Source organism: Podarcis muralis, chromosome 13, assembly GCF_964188315.1.
Source record: "Podarcis muralis chromosome 13, rPodMur119.hap1.1, whole genome shotgun sequence".
Lineage (NCBI taxonomy): Eukaryota > Metazoa > Chordata > Lepidosauria > Squamata > Lacertidae > Podarcis > Podarcis muralis.
Window position 1 is genome coordinate 28614977 of NC_135667.1, and position 20653 is coordinate 28635629.

The following is a 20653-nucleotide window of genomic DNA, read 5'->3' on the forward strand; positions in this document are numbered from 1 at the left end:
CGGTAGGGACCAGGTTGACAAACTCTGCTTTATTCTCTTCTGCGCCTTCCCCTCTTGCCAGCGGCTCACTGTCTTTTATGGGTTTCAGAGCGAGGAAGACGGACACCTCTACTACACCATGGACGACGGCCAGACTCGCTTTGCTGACTTGATCCAGCTGGTGGAATTCCACCAGATCAACCGCGGCATCTTGCCTTGCAAGCTGAAGCACTACTGCACAAGCGTCGCCTTATGATAGGCTGTCTTCCCAAGCGGCCTTTCCCTGTGCCCCACAGATTGGCCACAGCCGGTGACAGGGAGAGGGGGTCTGGGGAGCAGGTCTTTTTTTGAACTCTGTACACCGGGATCGACTCCGAACTTTGAATTGCTCCTTAATAAACTTCAGCTGCTGCAAGCGACCCGATTCGAACCTTCCCATTCCACCACCACACCGTCATTGAAAGCCTCCGGATTTTGAGCAGACTCAAGGATGGATTCGAGGTCGCAGCAATTGCACTTCACTTCTTAAGAGAACACGGCTCTGTTGGAGGGCGGCTTCTGCCATGAAAGGGAACGGGTGTCCGCCTGACCGCTGAGTGTCCCGCTCCACTACGGGGCTTTGTGTACATCTCTGATCCAGGGCTTGTTTTGGTACTGCACGCAAGAGATTTTGCTGCTATTTCAGTCCTCCTGCCTCCTAATGTGTTCTCCTTTTCTGGGAGTTGCCTTTCAGGTTTGTTGTGGGTTTTGCATCGCTTCGAAAACCTGTTTGACCGGAGGCAACAGCAGGGGACAAAAGAAATATTGGATGCACACGCCACGGGAAGCGATGCCTCTTGCACGCTAACTTCCAGCTCTCTTTTAACAACAGCGACAGAGGTTTGCCTGCCTTCAGCACTAGATTTTCTGGGAGCTCCCACACCTTTGTTAGGAAAATTTTCTCTTCTTTTTCTCTGGTGCTTGGCATCGCAGCTTATTTAAAGCGGCAGTCTCCTCTTGGGATGCGGGGCCCATGGGCAGAAGGCTGGTGGAGAGTCAGGAGGGAATCCGGCGACAGTAGCTGAAGATGAAAAGGAAAAAGACCCTGAGATTAGAGTTTTATGTGCTACCAACTGAGCTGTCCCCCCCCCTCCAGCTGTTGTCCAGGCAAAAACCAAGCCTGCACTGGAACTTTTTATAGCTCTACCAGATTAGAAGAGGCACACAGGATGGGTGGGTGGGTTATTGGCATCGCCCTGGAGGCTATCCTTTCCCAGGGATCTCTTCAGTCTGCAGTCCCAAGTGTCTTTCCGCACAGAAAAGCAGAGGAACACAGATTTGTAGTTGCTTGGTTCTAGTCCTAGCTGCTCCCCCCACTCAAACACACAGGGATATTCCTTTCAGCACTCTCTCCGGACACCCCATTCTGAATACATTTAAACCCAAAGATCTCGCCACACAGACACACACACACCCCACCAGCATTCTTATTGGATATTTGGTGCAATATGGCCAATACCACTGTGCTGTAATCCCCGGCTCTCATCCTCTCAAGCTGCTGGGTTTTGTCGTGAGTTGGCTTGTGCTATTGCATCTAAGCATCACAGGCAAGGAATCGAGGTAGGAATAATTGGTTTTCTCCCCTTACAAGAAAGGGTTTTTTAAAAACACCCTGGGATGGGGAGGAGGAGAAGCAGGAAGGCTCTGCCACTAATGTCGTGCAAATCTATAAGGCCAGTATCTACTGTGATGAGTTGTGTATATATATATAAGTGATGATAATAAATTGTATTTTTTTTCATACATTTGCTTTGATTTTGTACACAAGATCAGTTGTGAGAAAAGAACAAGCTAAGAACAGCCAATTAAATGAATAGCAGAGATCACCCTGTAAAGAATCAACAGATTATTTTATCTCTTTATTTATCTAAGACACACAAAACTTCTTACTCATAAATAAAAGTTTATGTTTGATAACTTTTTGTTTCCCTATCCTTAACAGCCCTTGTGGCAGGAATGAGTGTGAAGCCAACGCCGGGCTTCCTCCGTTTTCGTTACTGATATATCAGTTTCACCTCTCAGCGCTACTCTTTGGGCCTCTCTAGATACTGAATCACCCAGATACCATCACATTAAAAAAAAAAAAAAACCAGCGTCAGAAAGGAGTGTCACTGTTGATTTCCTCCAGCCCAGCACCATGGCATTGGTTACACTTGAAATTTCGGTATGGGGATCCTAAAAGCAAAGCATGCTGGGAGATGCTTCTCGCAAGGCACTCTGGGTAATGTCATTTACCTGTTCGCATACTGTGTGCCAAGTCTCGTGGTTTTGTTTGTGCATCACGAGTGGTCGGGCCTGGAAGTGATTAGGCAGGATTTGCCATGCAAATCCATTTGGGATTTAGCAATGGCCAGGAGATTAAGGCCTTGGGAGTTGGCCAATTAGCTGGCCTTTTTTAAGATCCTTGAAGAGGGACCCACTGGGGAAGATGTGAGGGCAAATCGCAGTGCTGCCAGAAGCCCACAGCCTTCTCTATAGGAGTCAGAGAAGCCACTGCCTGGTCTCTGGAGGCTACATCTGCCTCCTTAGCACAAGCCACCATGGCTCCCAAAGTTGTATTGATAACAGGATGCTCATCTGGGATTGGGCTGGCATTGGCTGTGAAACTAGCACAGGACAAGCAGAGGAGGTTCAAAGGTGAGCTTCTTTAAACAGTGTTTTGTGATAATTAAATTGTATTTTTTCCTCTCTGCCTAGCTTCCTTTTAATCTGATGCAGCTACACATAATGACATGATCAGGTTGTTTGCTTTTCCGATTCTTTCCTGTTGGAATCACTTCTAAGTCTCCAGTATTTAGCATGGATGGTGGTGGTGTAGAGATCTTTGCTAGCCTGGATCAGGGTATTCAGGGCACCTATCTTATCTTCAGCTTCTTACCCTCCCTTCACCATGACGTCCCAGGGCGGGCAAGAACAAAACAATTATGCAATTTGAAAGCAAATAATGCAACACCAAAACGACAATTTAAAATGGAGCGAAAAGGTAAATTCCAAATTAAATGCATAATTCTGTTTAATTGTTTATACCCATAGTTTCCAGCATGTTGATCCATTGAACTTGCCATGGATATAAGAAATAGTTACCTGAAGCTAGTAACATGCCCTGTACCCTTGAGACAGGACCATCTCTTAACATCCTGTTTAGGGAAGTTTTTAATGTTTGATGTTTTATCGTGTTTTTAATATTCTGTTGGGAGCTGCCCAGAGTGGCTGGGGAAACCCAGCCAGATGGGTTGGGTATAAATAAATTATTATTATTATTATTATTATTATTATTATTATTATTATTATTCTGACTGCACAGTGCTGAGCTTCCAACTCTGGTTTTGAGTGTTTCCTAGAATGAGTGTGTTATCAAACAAATGCAGGGATCGTTAGTAGTCTGGCTGCGAGCTTTTTAATTAGCTGCTGATTGTATTGTAGTAGCTTTTAAATTTGATTCTGGTGATGCATCACCTTACAGCTGCTAAAGAATTAAAATCTGTCGATTTTGTCTACTGCCTTCTATTCTCTAGCTCCAGTTTTAATTGGAAACTCAGACTTAAACTACATCTAAAAAAAACACACACCGAACCTCTGGTGTTTTCCTGTTCAGCCATTTTGAAAACCTGCACTCCCAGGATTGAAATTTGGAACTGTGGTTTAGGGTTGCCAATTTGAACACCAGGAAAGGGGGGGGAGGGGACAAGTCTGCCATTGTGCCCTTAACAGCAGCACGATACACTAAAATTAGCAGGTGAACTATATCATAACATAGAAATAAACATTATCCATCAGCTGAAGGCTTTAGGCCACACTGTTGTTGATAATAATAATAATAATAATAATAATAATAATAATAATAATAATAATAATAATTTATTATTTATACCCTGCCCATCTGGCTGAGTTTCCCGAGCCACTCTGGGTGGCTCCCAATCGAGTGTTAAAAACAATACAGCATTAAAAACTTCCCTAAACAGGGCTGTCTTCAGATGATGTCTTTTAAAGATAAGATAGCTGCTTATTTCATTGACATCTAAAGGGAGGGCATTCCACAGGGCGGGCGCCACTACCGAGAAGGCCCTCTGTCTGGTACCCTGTAACTTTACTTCTCGCAATGAGGGAACCGCCAAAAGGCCCTCGGCACTGGATCTCAGTGTCCGGGCTGAACAATGGGGGTGGAGACGCTCCTTCAGGTATACAGGACCGAGGCCGTTTAGCGCTTTAAAGGCCAGCACCAACACTATGAATTGTGCACAGAAACGTACTGGGAGCCAATGCAGATCTCTCAGGACCGGTGTTATGTGGTCCCAGCGGCCACTCCCAGTCACCAATCTAGCTGCCGCATTCTGGATTAATTGCAGTTTCCGGGTCACCTTCCAAGGTAGCCCCATGTAGAGCGCATTGCAGTAGTCCAAGCGGGAGATAACTAGAGCACAGCTCCTGCAGCCAGTTTAAAAGTTGGCAACTTAGGTTGGGTACTTTGGAAATTAAAAAAATGTCCTTTATAGCCCCGGCTATGAGGGTTTGACAATTTGGGCAAGGTGGAATGTAAAAGCTTTGGTCTCAAAGTTGGAGTGGAACCGAGGATGGTTTGGGACTGAGTGACGAAAGCTCCTGTGTTCCAGTGATTGCCACAATGAGGAATGTGGCCAAGAAGGAGAAGCTGGAAACCACTGCAGGGGCTGCTCTCAACAAGACGCTGGAGATCAAACAGCTGGATGTCTGCGACGAGAAATCCATCCGCAGCTGCGTCAACAGCATCCCCCAACGGCATATTGACATCCTCAGTGAGTATCCAAAAGGTTTGCTGCATTATCTGTCGCCCGGAGTAAGGATTGTGTTAGAAGGAGGTGTGCAGTGAATCAGAACCCCCCTCCACCAAAAATAAGTGTGGGCTCTCTCTTTTTCCTTTCTTTTTAACCCAGAAGGAATACTTGGGGTGAGGTAGCAGCAACAGCAGTAGGATGATGGGGATGGAAGGACTTGCTTAGGACTTCCCTAGATGTTTACATTGTGCACATGTATGCTAATTCCCACACACACCAGTGGTGAACCTACATTTTTGGGGCCCCAAAGCTTGAACGGTTATGGGGCCCCTTCACAATCAGTAACAAAGTCTGGGTAACCACTGTTATCTTCTTCAATGGGTTTGTTCCACGATACATCACCACGAATTCTCCATGAGTTTGCATTTTTTGGTATCCGCTTATGAACTCATTTTTATTCCTCTAGGATTTTGACCACTTTTTAAAAAGTGGTGGTGGTGGTGGAGAATACATTAGCCACAGCAGAACAGCCAACTTACCGCAACACTCCACACTGACATCATTTGTGCTACTGACTCTCAAACTTTGAGATTGTTGAAATACAGCAAAACATTAGTCAATTTTTTGTGAGACTCAAATTGGGCGACTCAATTTGGGTCTACTAGACCCAATTTTTTTAAGCCATGGGGACTCAATTCATTTCTGGGGGCCCTGAGAGATCCACAAGATTCCAGAGTGGTTCCTAGTAGAGCCTCTCACAAGTCTGGGACTGTGATTAAAGAAAAAGAAGAAGACATTGCATGTCAGATTATTGTGATCTATGTAGGTCAAGAATGTTAACCATTGATGGATGGCGGTAAGGATAAATAGAGTAGTGTAGGAGGGGTTGTCCTCTGAAAAATGATGGAACAATGGGGTCCAGTGTGACCATTTTGCCTACGCTCCTTAGTTCCATATCGTGCTGTGCCAATCTAAAGCCTTCCGGATTGGATTAGGAACTTACTAGCACAACACTCAAGCCAAGGGTTGCTTAGATCCTTAGCAAAAGATCGCAGTTGTGCAGGGTAGTGTTGAGGGAAGGAGTCTACCCAATAATGCTCACTCTCTGTGGGTGGAAACAGACATTCAGAAACGACACGGTAGCTGCTTAAAAAATTGCAGTGAGGTGGTGTGCATGTACACAGTTATCGCTTGAGACTGAAGAATCAAGGAGTGACTCTCGTGACTGGACGACCGCAGGTCAAACAACCCCCAGCAGAATGCTCATTTTACCAGATGCAATGTCATCTTTGCTACTGCTGCTCCCCACCTCACCCCAAATAAAACCCTGGCATTCCAGAAATGGAAAGGCAGCTCTGGAATCTTGTCTGGTGGGAAAGAGTGTGGGTGAAGAAAGGGTTAACCGTTCCCCTGCCCCCCTGAAGCTGCCCTGCTCCCATTGTGTTTCTTTGGTGGAAAAGCAACGAAATTTCCCAGAAAAGTGTGTCCACACCATTAGGTAGAGAGAGGCAACTGAATTTAGGTATCATAAAAGGCCAGTAAATGGTTAGCTGTTACATTTTTACTAGCATGGTAAATTACTTGCATGGCCCTGATGGGATTTTCCACCTCAGCTGTCCAAAAATAACTTGAGCAGTTTTAGGTATTCTGCACAGTGACTTGGGGAGGCGGAGGGGAGCAGCACCACTTTCTGATTGCCTCAGGCAACAAAATGTCTTGGGTGGCCATTCCCAGACATGCAGCTGACAACAAACACACAGCTCTGGCCTAATGTGAGCCAGTGTGGTGTAGTGGTTAAGAGCAGTAGATTCAGAATCTGGTGAACCAGGTTCGCGTCTCCGCTCCTCCACATGCAGCTGCTGGGTGACCTTGGGCCAGTCACACTTCTCTGAAGTCTCTCAGCCCCACTCACCTCACAGAGTGTTTGTTGTGGGGGAGGAAGGGAAAGGAGATTGTTAGCTGCTTTGAGACTCCTTAGGGTAGTGATAAAGTGGGATATCAAATCCAAACTCTTCTTCTTCTCTTCTAATATATTGTGAAACGCCAACTGGATTACCTGTCTGCATCTCTACAGTTACACACTCGTAGTTTAATGTGGCAATCATTTAGTCGTCAGTGTGAAGCAGTTTCCCCTAGTGTCTGAGAACATGGGAAGGGGCTGGAATGGGGTAGCATTGGCTCTACCATTGGGCTAGAGTGGGAATGGGGAAACTGCAGCCCTTCAAATGTTGCTGGACTCCAACTCCCTCAGCCCCAGTCTGTTTCCACTGTTCCCTTCCTCTCACTGAACACCAAGGGTGGGTCTCACAATAAGATCTTTTGTCTGCCTGTTGCAGTCAACAACGCTGGCGTAGGTCTTATTGGTCCCATCGAGTGCCAGACCATCGAAGAGATGAAGGCCATCATGGAGACCAACTTCTTTGGTGTGGTGAGGATGATTAAGGAGGTCCTCCCTGACATGAAGAAAAGGCGGAGCGGCCACATTGTGGTCATCAGCAGTGTCATGGGTTTGCAAGGTAAGGCTGTTGTTTTTTTGGCTAGGTCTTCATTCACACAAGCTTTTTTCAGCCTTGTTCGCAAGCCCAGATTTTAAGAAGCAATTTCCTTTCTGTGTGGATAGTGCATTATGCAGCTTAGCCCACTAGGTGGCACCAGGCTGATTTGCATCTGGGTGAAGTCAGGAGTTTTCCCTGTGTCTGTTTTCTTCCTATGAAGAGAGACAATAACGTTTTTTTGCCAAATTCCTGACTGGTGCATCTTCCTCTAAGTCTTCCATGTCACCTGCTTTCTGTGACTTAACCTCAATGCCTTACTTACTTATTTATAAGTAAGCTGTTTATATGCTGCCCTCTCATTAAATATTAGGATCAATAGCCACTGACAGACCTAGCCTCTTAATAAATCGTCTAGATCAGGCTTCCTCAAACTCGGCCCTCCAGATGTTTTGAGACCATTCCTATCATCCCTGACCACTGGTTCTGCTAGCTAGGGATAATGGGAGTTGTAGGCCAAAAACATCTGGAGGGCCGAGGTTGAGGAAGCCTAATCTAGATATTTTTCTTAGCAAGCTAAGGCTTTGTTTGCACATGTGCAGCAGAATGAGGTGGGTAAATCCCAAGGGGGCAGAAGGACAGACTCAAAAAAAACCCCTGCAAGTAAACAGCTAGCATATATGTGGAAACGGAAATTTTTTATCCCAGCCCATTTTGCCATGCCAGTTTTCACTTGCAGGGAGGGTGTGTGTGTGTGTGTGTGTGTGTGTGTGTGTGTGTGAGAGAGAGAGAGAGAGAGAGAGAGAGAGAGAGAGAGAGAGAGAGAGAAACCTTCAAAATATGGCTTATTCACTTGCTGTCTGGAGTGCCAAACACTTTAGCTGCACAGAAACTCCCTGTGAAAGTAGCAAAAAAGGATCAGGGTGGCTGGTGTAGGGGACTTCTAAGCAGATAACAGGTCTTGTTTGTTTGTTTGTTTAAGTTAAGATTTTATAGTACAGTGGTACCTCGGGTTAAGAACTTACCGGTAATTCGTTCCAGAGGTCCATTCTTAACCTGAAACTGTTCTTAACCTGACGTACCACTTTAGCTAATGGGGCCTCCCGCTGACGCCGTGCGATTTCTGTTCTCATTCTGAGGTAAAGTTCTTAACCCAAGGTACTATTTCTGGGTTAGCGGAGTCTGTAACCTGAAGCGTCTGTAACCTGAGGTACCACTGTACTCTGTATAGTACGCATGCCCCCTCTCTCTGTATATGTGTGTGTGTATGTACACACACGCCTCCATTGTAACTTGTGTAACTGGCATTTTATATTGAAATGTTGCCTGAAAGTTGTCAAAGCCAGTGGCTCATACAATAAATTTGATGCCTGAATAAACGAGGACATAATTAGTTTTGTTTGACTTGGCCATCAGAATGGTCTACCTGCAGGATTTGTCTGTGTCCAAGCTCTTGCTAATCTCTTCTTTTTCAGGCATCGTGTTCAATGACATCTACACAGCTTCCAAATTTGCCATTGAGGGCTTCTGCGAAAGCCTCATCATCCAGGCGCTCAAGTTCAATATCTTGTGAGTGGCTAATTGGCAAGTGATGCTTTTAGACCCCTTCTCCTCCCCTGCCATGCCTATACAGTTAGGGTTGCCTTCTTTTGCATTTCTGGCAAGTCTCCTTCGGTTTTGAAAGCTGCAAAAGTGGAAGGAGTTCAACAGGGGTAGCCTTTTTCCGGTTGAAAGAGTCTAGTGAACGGAAGAGCTTCACTTCATGAATTTCTGGCAGGGGGAAAAAAGTGGTCACTTTAAATAATGGGTAATAGTGGTGCTATTCACAGGATAAAACAGCTGGTGGTTAGATGAAATTCACTCTGATCAGATCAGAGTTAGCATCTCCCTTTGAGTAGCTGAGCTCTTCAGGAGGGGTAAGTGGGGAAACAGGGAGAATTCAAGTTGATTTAGTGCTCATTTGTCTCAAAGCGGGGTGACAACCTCACTACACATTTAGGTAAAGGTAAAGGTACCCCTGCCCGTATGGGCCAGTCTTGACAGACTCTAGGGTTGTGCGCCCATCTCACTTAAGAGGCCAGGGGCCAGCGCTGTCCGGAGACACTTCCGGGTCACAAAGCTGCATCTGGCAAGCCAGCGCAGCACACGGAAACGCCGTTTACCTTCCCGCCAGAGTGATCCCTATTTAATCTACTTGCACCCAGGGGTGCTTTCGAACTGCTAGGTTGGCAGGCGCTGGGACCGAGCAGCGGGAGCGCACCCCACCGCGGGGATTCGAACCGCCGACCTTTCGATCGGCAAGCCCTAGGCGCTGAGGCTTTTACCCACAGCGCCACCCGCGTCCCCCACTACACATTTAAAGCAGTACTATACCACTTTAAGCATTCATGGCTTCCCACCCGCAAAGAATTCTGGGAACTGTAGGTTATTAAGTGTGCTGAGAATTGTTAGGAGATCCCTATTCCCCTCATGAAATTGTAATTCTAATAATTCTGCGGGGGTTCCCTTTGGACTCTCTTCTCTTCTCTTCTCTTCTCTTCTCTTCTCTTCTCTTCTCTTCTCTTCTCTTCTCTTCTCTTCTCTTCTCTTCTCTTCTCTCTCTTCTCTTCTCCTCTCTTCTCTTCTCTTCTCTTCTCCTAGCAGGCTATGTTGAATCCAGCCAGCTTTTTTAAGAATCACAAATGGGAGCTAAGGCATGTGGGGGGGGGGGCTGCGTAAATAAAGGATTTTGAACAGTGTATATTTAGGGTTGGCGTTCTCCCCCCCCCCCCAATATAGCTTCCAAATTAGCCGCTTTTTCAGTCATGGTTCGCTACAGTCATACCCAGAATAGACAGGGTGACTGAGGTTAGTCATCTGTATTGATCTGAATGGGCTTACTCTGCGTATGACTTAGTGGGATCGAGCGCAGCCGTTTCTCACTGCCACTTCCACTCCCTCCAACAATTGCTCATAACCTGACTTGGCCTCTTCTGTGCCTCTGGAACATGGTGGCTCCCTTCCTCACAGACGAAATGGAGGGAGGACCCCACAGGCACCAGAAAAGAACGCCTGGCTTAAGGGTGAACCTTGTGTGCTTGGCTTGTAGTGTCAGTTTGATAGAGCCTGGCCCAGTCGTGACCGAGTTTGAGATGAAGGTCTATGAAGACGCAGAGAAAGCTGACTACTCCCAGACGGATCCTGAGACGGCAGAAATATTCACCAATGTCTACCTGAAAAATTCCAAGGCCGTCTTTTCCAGCTTGGGCCAGACCCCTGAAGATGTAGCTGAGGTGAAAAAAAACTAAGCTCTTCTTTATGTGTGACAAGGGCTGCCGTTGTTGTTGTTGTTGTTGTTGTTGTTGTTGTTGTTGTTGTTGTTATTATTATTATTATCATCATCATCATCATCATTTGCAGGAATTCCTATGCTGCTCAACACACAAAATTCCAGATCGCTGCACATTTTAGGATTAGAAAGCACTTGTAGAACCAAGCATAGGGGGAAAACAGCACAGCATCTTCAGTAGAGTGGACAACCTGGCTGATTCAACCACAGGCAAAGTCTGTGAGAATATAAAAGCTTTAAGCACATGTCTAAAGCAACCATTCTGAAGCTGGGGGCCCCCGACATCGTTAGACTGCAACTCCCATAGCTCCTGACCACTGGTCCTGCTAGCTAGGGATGATGGGAGTTGTAGTTGTTAGGCTATCCCTGTCCAGGTAGGGGTGCCACTGAGGCCACCCGAGCCTCAAGCAGCAGCAGTGCATCCAAAATTACCCCCAAACTGCGTACCCGCTCCTTCAGAAGGAATGTAACCCCATCGAAAGCAGGCAGCCTCCCATCCAACTGGTTAGATGCAAATTAACAGTCTCTCACCCAATGTTGCTCAAGAATTCAAAGAAACAAAAAAACAACAGTGCAGTATTGAATGGTGCAGTCTGCCATCTTGATTCAAGTTGTATCCAAGCACGGGTGGAAACCTGCTCCTTGATCACAGGAACCATCTTGCAAAATTTGGTTAAGGTATCCGAACACATCCAGAACAAACAACTTTCCAAAATATATAGTGGATGTGGTCAACTGATTAATTGTAAGAGTTTTAGTAGGTTCCATTGATTAATCCACTAAGGCTGGATCTACACTGACCTTTTTAATGTTATTACAACGATATTAGATATATAGTTCTAAAATGTCATAGGGCATACTGGCAAATAAAAAATGCTCCTTACCTTGTTTTTTCCTGTTAACAACAGAGTTTCTCTATTGCAGGTTCCTGGTTGATCAGCAGCTCCCTCTGGTGTCAAATAATAGTAATAATAATAATAATATATTTATTCATTCATTCCCCACCCATCTGGCTGGATTTCTCCAGCCACTCTGGGGAGCTCCCAACAGAATTGATGATGATGATGATGATGATAAAGCGATAAAACATCAGACATGAAAAGCTTCCCTAAACAGGGCTGCCTTCAGATGTCTTCTAAAAGTTAGATAGTTGTTTATTTCCTTGACATCTGGTGGGAGGGCGTTCCACAGGGCAGGCACCACTACCGAGAAGGCCCTCTGTCTGGTTCCCTGTAACCTCACTTCTCACAGGGAGGGAACCGCCAGAAGGCCCTCAGAGCTGGACCTCAGTGTCTGGGCTGAACGATGGAGGTGGAGACGCTCCTTCAGGTATTAACATTACAAGCATTATGAAAATCATTCCTTAACCCTTCCTTAACGTTATAAACGATGAGCGTAGATCCGCCCTATGATTCCTTTAACCGAGTGAGTATTGACAACCAGCAGCCACACATATCTAAAATTAGAGGCCGCCTGTCAGGGGCTCAGGGACTGAGCCACAGGAGAAGGAGGAGATGGAGAGCGAAGGGGCACAATCGGAGGGGAGCGCAGGAGGGTGTGACAGTGACCAGGGAGATTCCCTGAGTCTCTCCAGCGAATCAGAAGATTCCCAGAAGGAGGCCCCCAGGGTCAGGGCAAGGGGGGCCAGTGGGGAGTCGCCAAGCGGCAGCTGGAAATCAGGGGTAGCTTCCCCACCAGAGCGCAGCGGGGGGGGGGGAGAATCCCACAGATTAGAACAAAAGCCTCCTCCTGCAGGAGGAGGGAGTGAGGCAGGACTGACCACGCCTCCGTCAGAGAGTGGAGGGGCGGAGGAGAGAGCAGGGCCGTCCAGCCTCCCGGAAGGAGAAAGCAGTGAAGGGAGCAGTGTAGCCGTTAGGAGGAAAGTGGGCGGCTGCGTGCGCGCACCAAGTTCAAAGGTAGAGGCGCGAGGGACAGCAGAAAATCCGGATTGGGAGCCAGGTCCCAAAGCCCGCCGGAGACAGGGGGAGGAGTCAGAAGAATCCGCCTCCGAAGAGTCCAGGAGGGTTGGGATCCCAGAGGGCAGGAGGACCCGGAGGCGTAAGGAGCAGAGGGAGGAAAGGAAGAGGTGGAGCAAAGCTCGGGTTTTGAGCTGGTGTAAAGGAGGGGCGGATTCAGACGGGACTTCGCCGGTCTAAGGACTCAGACGTAGCGCTGCGCGCCACGGATGTCAAACCAACAATGTACCACAATAAAGACTTTTGTTTATAAAGAGCAACTGGCGTTGGTCCTTTGTGAGCTGGGACCTGAGGCAGCCGCTGACACCGCCTTTTCTGGCACCTCAGAATTTAGCGATCTCTCAATAAATAGGCATCAGAAGAGCAAACTAAATCCTTGTGAGGCTGGGGGGTTGGGTTACCATTGTGAGGGAGGATGGGCTTTGGAGTGCAACTTCATCTGCAGAGCCACAGGTTTCCCAGCTCTGCCTTTGTGTGGCTGTCCTCTGGCATTTATTTACATGGGTGTCCTGTGTTTCCCTCCACAGCACACCCTGAAGGTCATCACCACGGCCAAGCCGCCCTTCCGCCACCAGACCAACGCCATCTACACGCCCATGACGGCTCTCAAGCACGCCGACCCCACCGGGGCCTTGATGACCGACTCGTTCTACAAGATGGTCTTCAAATACGATACCCTCTTGCACGTCAGCCTGAAGGCCATTCGGCTGATCCGCTGGCAAGCCCAGAAAATGAGGCAAGGAGCCAGGCTGTTGGGCTTCAGATGAGGAGGCCCTTCAGAGGCCGGAGAGAGAGAGACTGGGGAACGGAAGATCCCAAAACAGATTCACTTCTCTTTTTACCAAACTTTCTGTTCGCACATTTGAAACACTTTAAAACTCTCAATTCTATTCTCACTACTTCTGACTAGGCTTGTTTGTTTTTTGTAATTCACACCCTGGAGCCCTGCTTTGTGTTTATTTGCATGCTTTAACCCCTGTTCTCCCTTTGAATTGCCCCATAGATGAGGTTGAGAGGCCCCTGTTCATTTAGAAGCTGAGTAGGAGCAGCAGCAGCAGCCAGGAAGGCATGGCCCTGAGCAGTCCCAGGATAGCAAACCACTTGGAAATCTGTGAACTGGTCTCACCTCTTAGGACAAAGAGCAGCAGTGCAAAAAAACCCAAAAACAAATAAAGGCTGAACTGCCCAATATGTTAAATACAAGTGGCTTGCAGCCACATGGGGGGATTAGAGAAATTAATCCCAGGCAATGGGGGGGGGGGGGATTGCCATCCAGATTCGAGGTTTAACCCTCCCCTCCCCTGGCGTGATTCTGACAAAAATCATCTCTCCCCGCAATTAGCAATAGCAACAAAAAAAGAGGTTTCTTTGCTGCTCTTTTTGTTTGTTTGTGGTAAATGTGATAGCAGTAAAAAGAAGAAGAAAAGAAATAGCCTACCCTGTATGGACTGGAAAAGCATAATTCACACACCTCCCACAGATGTGAATTTTACCTTTGTAGAGGAGGCTAGTTTCTACATGCGCTCGGGCCAATTTATTACATCTCTGAAAGACATGCCCTCCAACATGAAAATAGGGGCCTCCCGTTCCAAAATGGGATAATTTTACTATTTATACCCCACACAACTTACTGGGTTGCCCCAGCCACTCTGGGCAGCTTCCAACATACAGTGGTACCTCGGGTTAAGTACTTAATTCGTTCTGGAGGTCCGTTCTTAACCTGAAACTGTTCTTAACCTGAAGCACCACTTTAGCCCCTGCTGCTGCCATGCCGCAGGAGCACAATTTCTGTTCTCATCCTGAGGCAAAGTTCTTAACCCGAGGTACTATTTCTGAGTTAGCGGAGTCTGTAACCTGAAGCGTATGTAACCTGAAGCATATGTGACCCGAGGTACCACTGTATATAAAAACATAATAAAACAGTAAACATTAAAAAAAACACCTTCCCTATTACAGGATTGCCTTCAGGTGGCTCAGGGGTCAGATAATTCCATACCCTCCAACATTTCTCCAATGAAAATAGGGACATCCTAAGGAAAAGCGGGACCTTCTGGGATCAAATCAGAAACCAGGATGGCTTCTCTAAATCTGGGACGTCCCTGGAAAATAGGGGCACTTGGAGGGTCTGCAAAAGAGTGAAGCCCCAAGTGATTGACTCTACCATCCAGAAGCAGCAATAACACAATCGGAAGGAGCTCCTCCCCTCTCCAGCTCAACCTTTACAAGTTTTTGCCGCTGCAAACAGAAGATGCACCTGTGGCACAAATGGCCACTGACTATCCATTCTGGCTCTGTGTGCGCCCGCGTTTCGGGGCTGTCTCTCTCATCACTACCCCAAATGCTCTGGCTAGGATCCGCTGTGGTGTTGAGGCAGGGGACCCCTGTGTGTATGTGTGTACCCACCCAGATCCATCCCTTTTTGAGCTCACAGAGGTGCTTGGCACACACCTTGGCAGTTGGGAAGAAACCAGCCCAAGGAAAAGTCCGTTTGTGAATCCTGTGGAGAGTAGGGATGGGTAAATTTTGCCAATTTCGGATTCTCATGTTTTCCACTCTAAGGTTCAGTTCTCTCCCTTCTCCTCATCAGTTTATGATTTATAGGGAACTGAAACCAAAAGTGACAGATTCGTGTGTCCCTATCCACAGTACACTTTGGAAACACTGTTTTTTTCAATGGTACCACAGTGGGGTAACTTCAGTCTCTGAAGAAGAAGAGTTTGGATTTGATATCCTGCTTTATCACTACCCGAAGGAGCCTCAAAGCAGTTAACAATCTCCTTTTCCCTTCCTCCCCCACAACAAACACTCTGTGAGGTGAGTGAGGCTGAGAGACTTCAGAGGAGTGTGACTGGCCCAAGGTCACCCAGCAGCTGCATGTGGAGGAGCAGAGACGCGAAGCCCTTTCACCAGATTACGAGTCTACCACTCTTAACCATTGCACCACACTGGCTCTGGTCTTCAAGGTCTGATAGGAGGGCTCTTTAAATGGTCATATGACTTCCAACACACACTGGGCCATTAGGGCGAATGGGAGCCTGCCCCACTAACCTCAAGCCCATCCTCAGCCAGGCGGCTAGCCCCCCCCCCCTTCTTACTTTCACCCAGTCAGGGATTGGCTCTTCCTGTCACCTGTTCTAGATCCACCTTCCGTTGGCCTCTCTGCCTTCCTACCTACCAATTGCAATGGGCACCAGTCGTCACTGCCTTCTTCAAAATGTGGCAAGCCAACTGTCATCCTCCTGTCATTCTGCTGAGTGGGGCTCTGGCCTCCTGCCCCAAAGTCTTACCTCATGGTACCACCCATTCTTTATCCTTTAGCATTTGAGAGTTCTGAATCAAGGTTTACTTTTTGGTTGTTTCCTGGTTGTTGTTGCTCCTAACAGTTTTTAAATCGCACACAAACACAATGCAAAACCATGGCAAGGTTGCCCTTGTGTGCTGCCCGTTTCTCCTCAGTCTCTCTCCTTGCCCTCTTTCCCTAATCACCCTCAAACAGCCCTCAAAATATGTAATAGCAGAAGTTGAATGAAGAATCCTTTCTGGAAATAATAAAAAGGAACAATGTAAACATACCAGTATGTTTCCAAGCACAATTCAAAGTGTTGGTGCTGACCTTTAAAGCCCTAAACAGCCTCGGCCCAGTATACCTGAAGGAGCGTCTCCACCTCCATCGTTCTGCCCGGACACTGAGGTCCAGTGCCGAGGGCCTTCTGGCAGTTTCTTAATTGTGAGAAGTAAAGTTACAGGGAACCAAGTAGAGGGCCTTCTCGGTGGTGGCACCCGCCCATCAGATGTCAAGGAAATAAAGAACTATACAACTTTTAGAAAACATCTGAAGGCAGCCCTGTATATGGGATTTTTTTAATGTTTGACATTTAATTATGTATTTATATTTATTGGGGGGGCCAGTCAGATGGGCAAGGTACAAATAAAATTATTATTATTATTCAGGAACAAACAAGTGCTTCTCCAGTTGGTATGCAGCAGTCTGAGTGAATTTCCATACACAATGCACACAGAGCAGCTGTAATAGTTTAGTGATAACAAGAACCCTGGAAGTAGAAGGAAACCCCAGTGGTGGGTCATTGGGTACAGGAGGACTAGACTTCTGCAAGACAAATCAATTCTCCTGGAAACTCAAACCTGAGAACCTTTGCTTCTAGATTATCAGTTGCCCTGTTTGCTGATTATAATGTCTCTGTGTGTGAGAGAGATGACACCTAGCGGCCCACGCAAGTATTTCACTTCTTGACTTTTTGCCAAGAGACCTGCAAAATGATAACAGCGGATTTGATTATGATGATTCGATCATTTGACACAGAACTCTTGCAGAGCACATGGGGGGGGGGGAGAAGGAGGAAGAAGGATTCAGAAGATTTTTGTTTTGTTTTTGCTCCACATCCTCTGGACTTCTACTTGTAAACTGAATACCTGGAAGCTCCCCTTTACTCATCTGTGCCCTGGGTCCCATAGGCAGAAGGGGGTGACATTGGGGGTGGCCATGTGCTCTCATCGTGTTGGTTGAATCACATGATCCTGAGGTAGACAGCCCATGACCAGCCTTAGGGGTTTCAGTTCCCAGTCCCAGACAGAAATATCTCCAGCGAGCTGTGCTTATTAGACCCTGACACGGTATTTTTAGCCACTTGGGGTTTAAACTGTAAAGAAATGACTGAACAGCACCTAATTCTGATGACTGCGTGGACTGAAAAAGCAGATACAACACAGAGGGAGGGAGCAAAGGTTGCGGCTTGTAAGGCGAAGGGAACCTTCAGTCTAAATAAATACAGATGAGTATTTCAAGGAGATAATTGGTGATGATAATGGAGGGGCCGATTTCTTTGAAATGGTGTTTTTAGGAAAAGGTAGCCATTTCCCAGAACCAGGCTTGTTTTACGTAAATCATAGAATCATAGAATTGGAAGGGACCACGACTCCCACCCTGTGAAACACAGGAAACTTCGGCCCAACATGGGGCTCGAACCCACAGCCCTGATATTAAGAGTTTCGTGCTCTGCTGACTGAGGAGTTCATCTGTATGGACCGTAGTCAGCCTTGTTTTTCCTCTGACAAATCACAACTATTTGTGGGATTATGAAAATGGGCAGAGCAATCCTAGATTCCCATTAGGCTGGGACTTGAGCTATGCTGTGGCATGTCAACTTCCCATGAGCTCCAAACAGCATGGCCAAATATCAGGATGGCAGGAAGTCCCTTCCAATCTGAAGGGCACCACGTTGGCCACCCTTGCTACACATTCTCAGCCTGGGGGGCACACACAGACAAAACTGGTGTAAAAATACCACCAGTCTTGGGCTGTACTAGCAAAGACACCCACATGCTGCCTCTACACAGGGGGAGCCAATGAGTGTATAATGTTATGACATCACAGCACACACACCATGGTGCCACAGCGCCCCCTGTCTACCAGGCCAAGCAGCACGGGCAGCAGCAACCCCTGCTACGACGAGACCCCTGGTGTCCATACAGGCAGGGATTCAGCGACCACACAAACCCCTGTCATGTTCCTCAGAAACCAGTGGGGTGTAGTGCTTAAGGTACTGGGGCTTGGACCTCACTTGGCCATGAAGCTCAATGGGTGACCTTGGGTCAGACACCATCTCTTAGCCTAAGCCTACCTCACAGGGTTGTTTTGAGGATAAAAAAGGAAGACGGAGAAGGCTTTGTGCCACTTTGAGCTACTCGGAAGAAATAATAACAACGATGATGCTGATGGTAGTAGTAGTAGTAGTGGCAGTGTTTTGGAGCCCAACACAAAAAGGAAGGAAGGAGAGCAAAGTAATAGTACTACTCTATTCTGCCTTAGTCAGACCACACCTGGAATACTGCCTCCAATTCTGGGTACCACTATTTAAGTGGGATATTGACAAGCTGGAGCGTGTGGAGAGGAGGGCAACCAAGATGATCAAGGGTCTGGAAACCAGGCCTCGTGAGGAATAGTTGAAGGATCTGCTTAGCCTGGAAAAGAGGTGACAGAGGAAATCGGGTAGCCATTTTCAAATATATGATGGGGTATTGCATGGGAAAGGGAGCAAGCTTGCTTTCTCCTGCTCTAGAGGGTAGAACTTGAAGCAATGGCTTCGAGTTCCAAGAAAGGAGATTCCAACCAAACACCAGGGAAACCTTTTTGACAGTGAGAGCCGTACGACAGTGGAACGGTCTTCCTCAGGAGGCTGTAGACTCTCCATCTAACACAGGACCCGCATAACTTCCTGAGCAGGAGGACTGAGCAAAGCGCACCATGTTTTCCTGGGACAAAGACTGAAGACCTACCCAAGGAGGCAAAGACCTTTTCGCCAGTAAGCCAAGGGAAGCCACAGATAGACGGCGACAGCAGCCTCATTAAACAGGACATGGGATTGGGAGCAGGGCCAGATTTAGGTTTGATGAGGCCCTAAGCTACTGAAGGTAATGGGGCCCTTTATATGTCCAGCAGTCTTTTGTCAACAACAAATTGCCACTTTTGTTTTGAATATATGCTATATGGTAATTTATGGACCTAATAGGTTTCTAAAGCCATTTTATTTGTTTTTTATCTTATATTGTAGAAATGTACATCCAGGTTTTTTCCCTTTAATTTTTTTGGGGGCCCCCAAGAGCGTGGGGCCCTAAGCTATAGCTTGCTTAGCTTATACGTAAATCCAGCAATGATTGGGAGACAGGAGATGGGAGTTCAAACCTCATTGGGGTGGGGGGTGTAGGGCAAACACATCCCCATTCAACTGTTGCATGTCTACAAAATCCCACAGTGAGGCACAGCCACAGACAGCACTTAATCACCTCATGGAGCGTTGTGGGCTGCTGCGAGAACAGACTGATGAACCAGATTGGCCCTGGGCCTGATCCAGCACAACTCTCTTGCTTATGTTTATTTGACTTTTTCCCCCGGCCTCAGCACTGAGTCACAGACACCTGGATGAGCCCTAAGTAAAACAGCTCACATTGCACAAATGGTGGTATAGGGACGGGCTGAGAGACATTTAAAGATGAACCTACCTAATTCATACTTTCCAGAGCGAGATGCGAACTGAAACGCAACCAACTTCACGCAGTGCCGTTCTCCAGCCAAGTAATGCGTACAGAAATGCATGTGTTGAGTGGAGGGCGCATATAAATGCATATATTAGTTGAAATAGCGCACACAAATGACAAAGTGTTTTCCCATCAGGCAAAACGATATACGAAATGGCGTATATTAGGAGAAATGAACAAAAGAATGTTATTGAGGACTTTTCTTCTTTTCTTAAGCAAGCTGATGTGGAGAACGGAACCTCAGATTTGAAAAATGAAAAACAGAGAGAAAATAAAACTGTGATAGATTCCTCCGTCCCTATAGTGGGGTCCCTAGATCAAACTAAGGGTTCAAACCCACACTAGAAAACATAGGCTGCATTGTATACTCTGAGGGCTTGTCCACTTTTCCCCTTTGCCCTGTCATGTTCCCTCAGGAAATCCCGTTCTTTACTGTTGAATAGGAGCAAATGTCAAGTGGTTTCCTGCAGATTGACATTTGCTCTGATTCAGCGGTAAAGAGGGAGTTTTCTCGGGGGGGGGGGGGAGCAGTACGACAAACAGAATACCCCTTGGATGAGGTATCCTTTCTAGACATGGAACCAGATGAGCTATGGATGAGCTGGAGCTGGCAGCAGTTCTCCTGGGTTTCAGACAGGGCTCCCTCCCAGCTCTTTCTGGAGATGTCGGGGATTGAACCCGCGACCTTGTGCATGCAAGGCTGATGCAACCCTGCCCCTATCTACAGCCCTTCCTCAAACACTTTTGCATGGAGCTTTGCAGGGGTACAGGAGCCTGGAGGAAGCAGTTTAACAAGCCCACAGCCTGTAGCATCCTCCTAATTGCTGCTGGCCCTGGGGTGAGCCTCCTGCCATGGAAAATGGTCGCAGCATGGATCCTGTAGCTGCAGGAGAGCAAGGGAGACGCACACAGAGGATGGCAAGCAGCTGGAGGCCGTTGCCCCTGGCCCTGGATGCCCCGTAGGCGTTTGTGAGGAAGTGAGAGAGAAGAGGGAGCGGCGCCACCTGAGCACACAGCCAGGCTCACGCCACAGCC

General features: G+C 47.2%; 2 protein-coding genes across 2 annotated transcripts in view; both read left to right on the top strand.

Moving 5' to 3' along the window:
* GRB7 (growth factor receptor bound protein 7) overlaps nucleotides 1–1935 on the top strand; it is a 72977-nt gene extending 71042 nt beyond the window's left edge. Inside the window, 1 exon segment of the mRNA XM_028752035.2 lies at nucleotides 89–1935. Coding sequence (XP_028607868.2) covers nucleotides 89–235 — 147 coding nt within the window. The 3' untranslated portion in view covers nucleotides 236–1935.
* Nucleotides 1936–2084: 149 nt separating this feature from the next.
* Nucleotides 2085–13464, top strand: LOC114581409 (retinol dehydrogenase 8-like). Its single transcript, XM_028701506.2, has 6 exons — nucleotides 2085–2655; nucleotides 4629–4790; nucleotides 7106–7285; nucleotides 8737–8830; nucleotides 10350–10533; nucleotides 13093–13464. Exons 1-6 carry the CDS (start codon nucleotides 2559–2561, stop codon nucleotides 13330–13332), a joined length of 957 nt encoding a protein of 318 aa, XP_028557339.2. The 5' UTR covers nucleotides 2085–2558; the 3' UTR covers nucleotides 13333–13464.
* Nucleotides 13465–20653: the final 7189 nt, after the last annotated feature.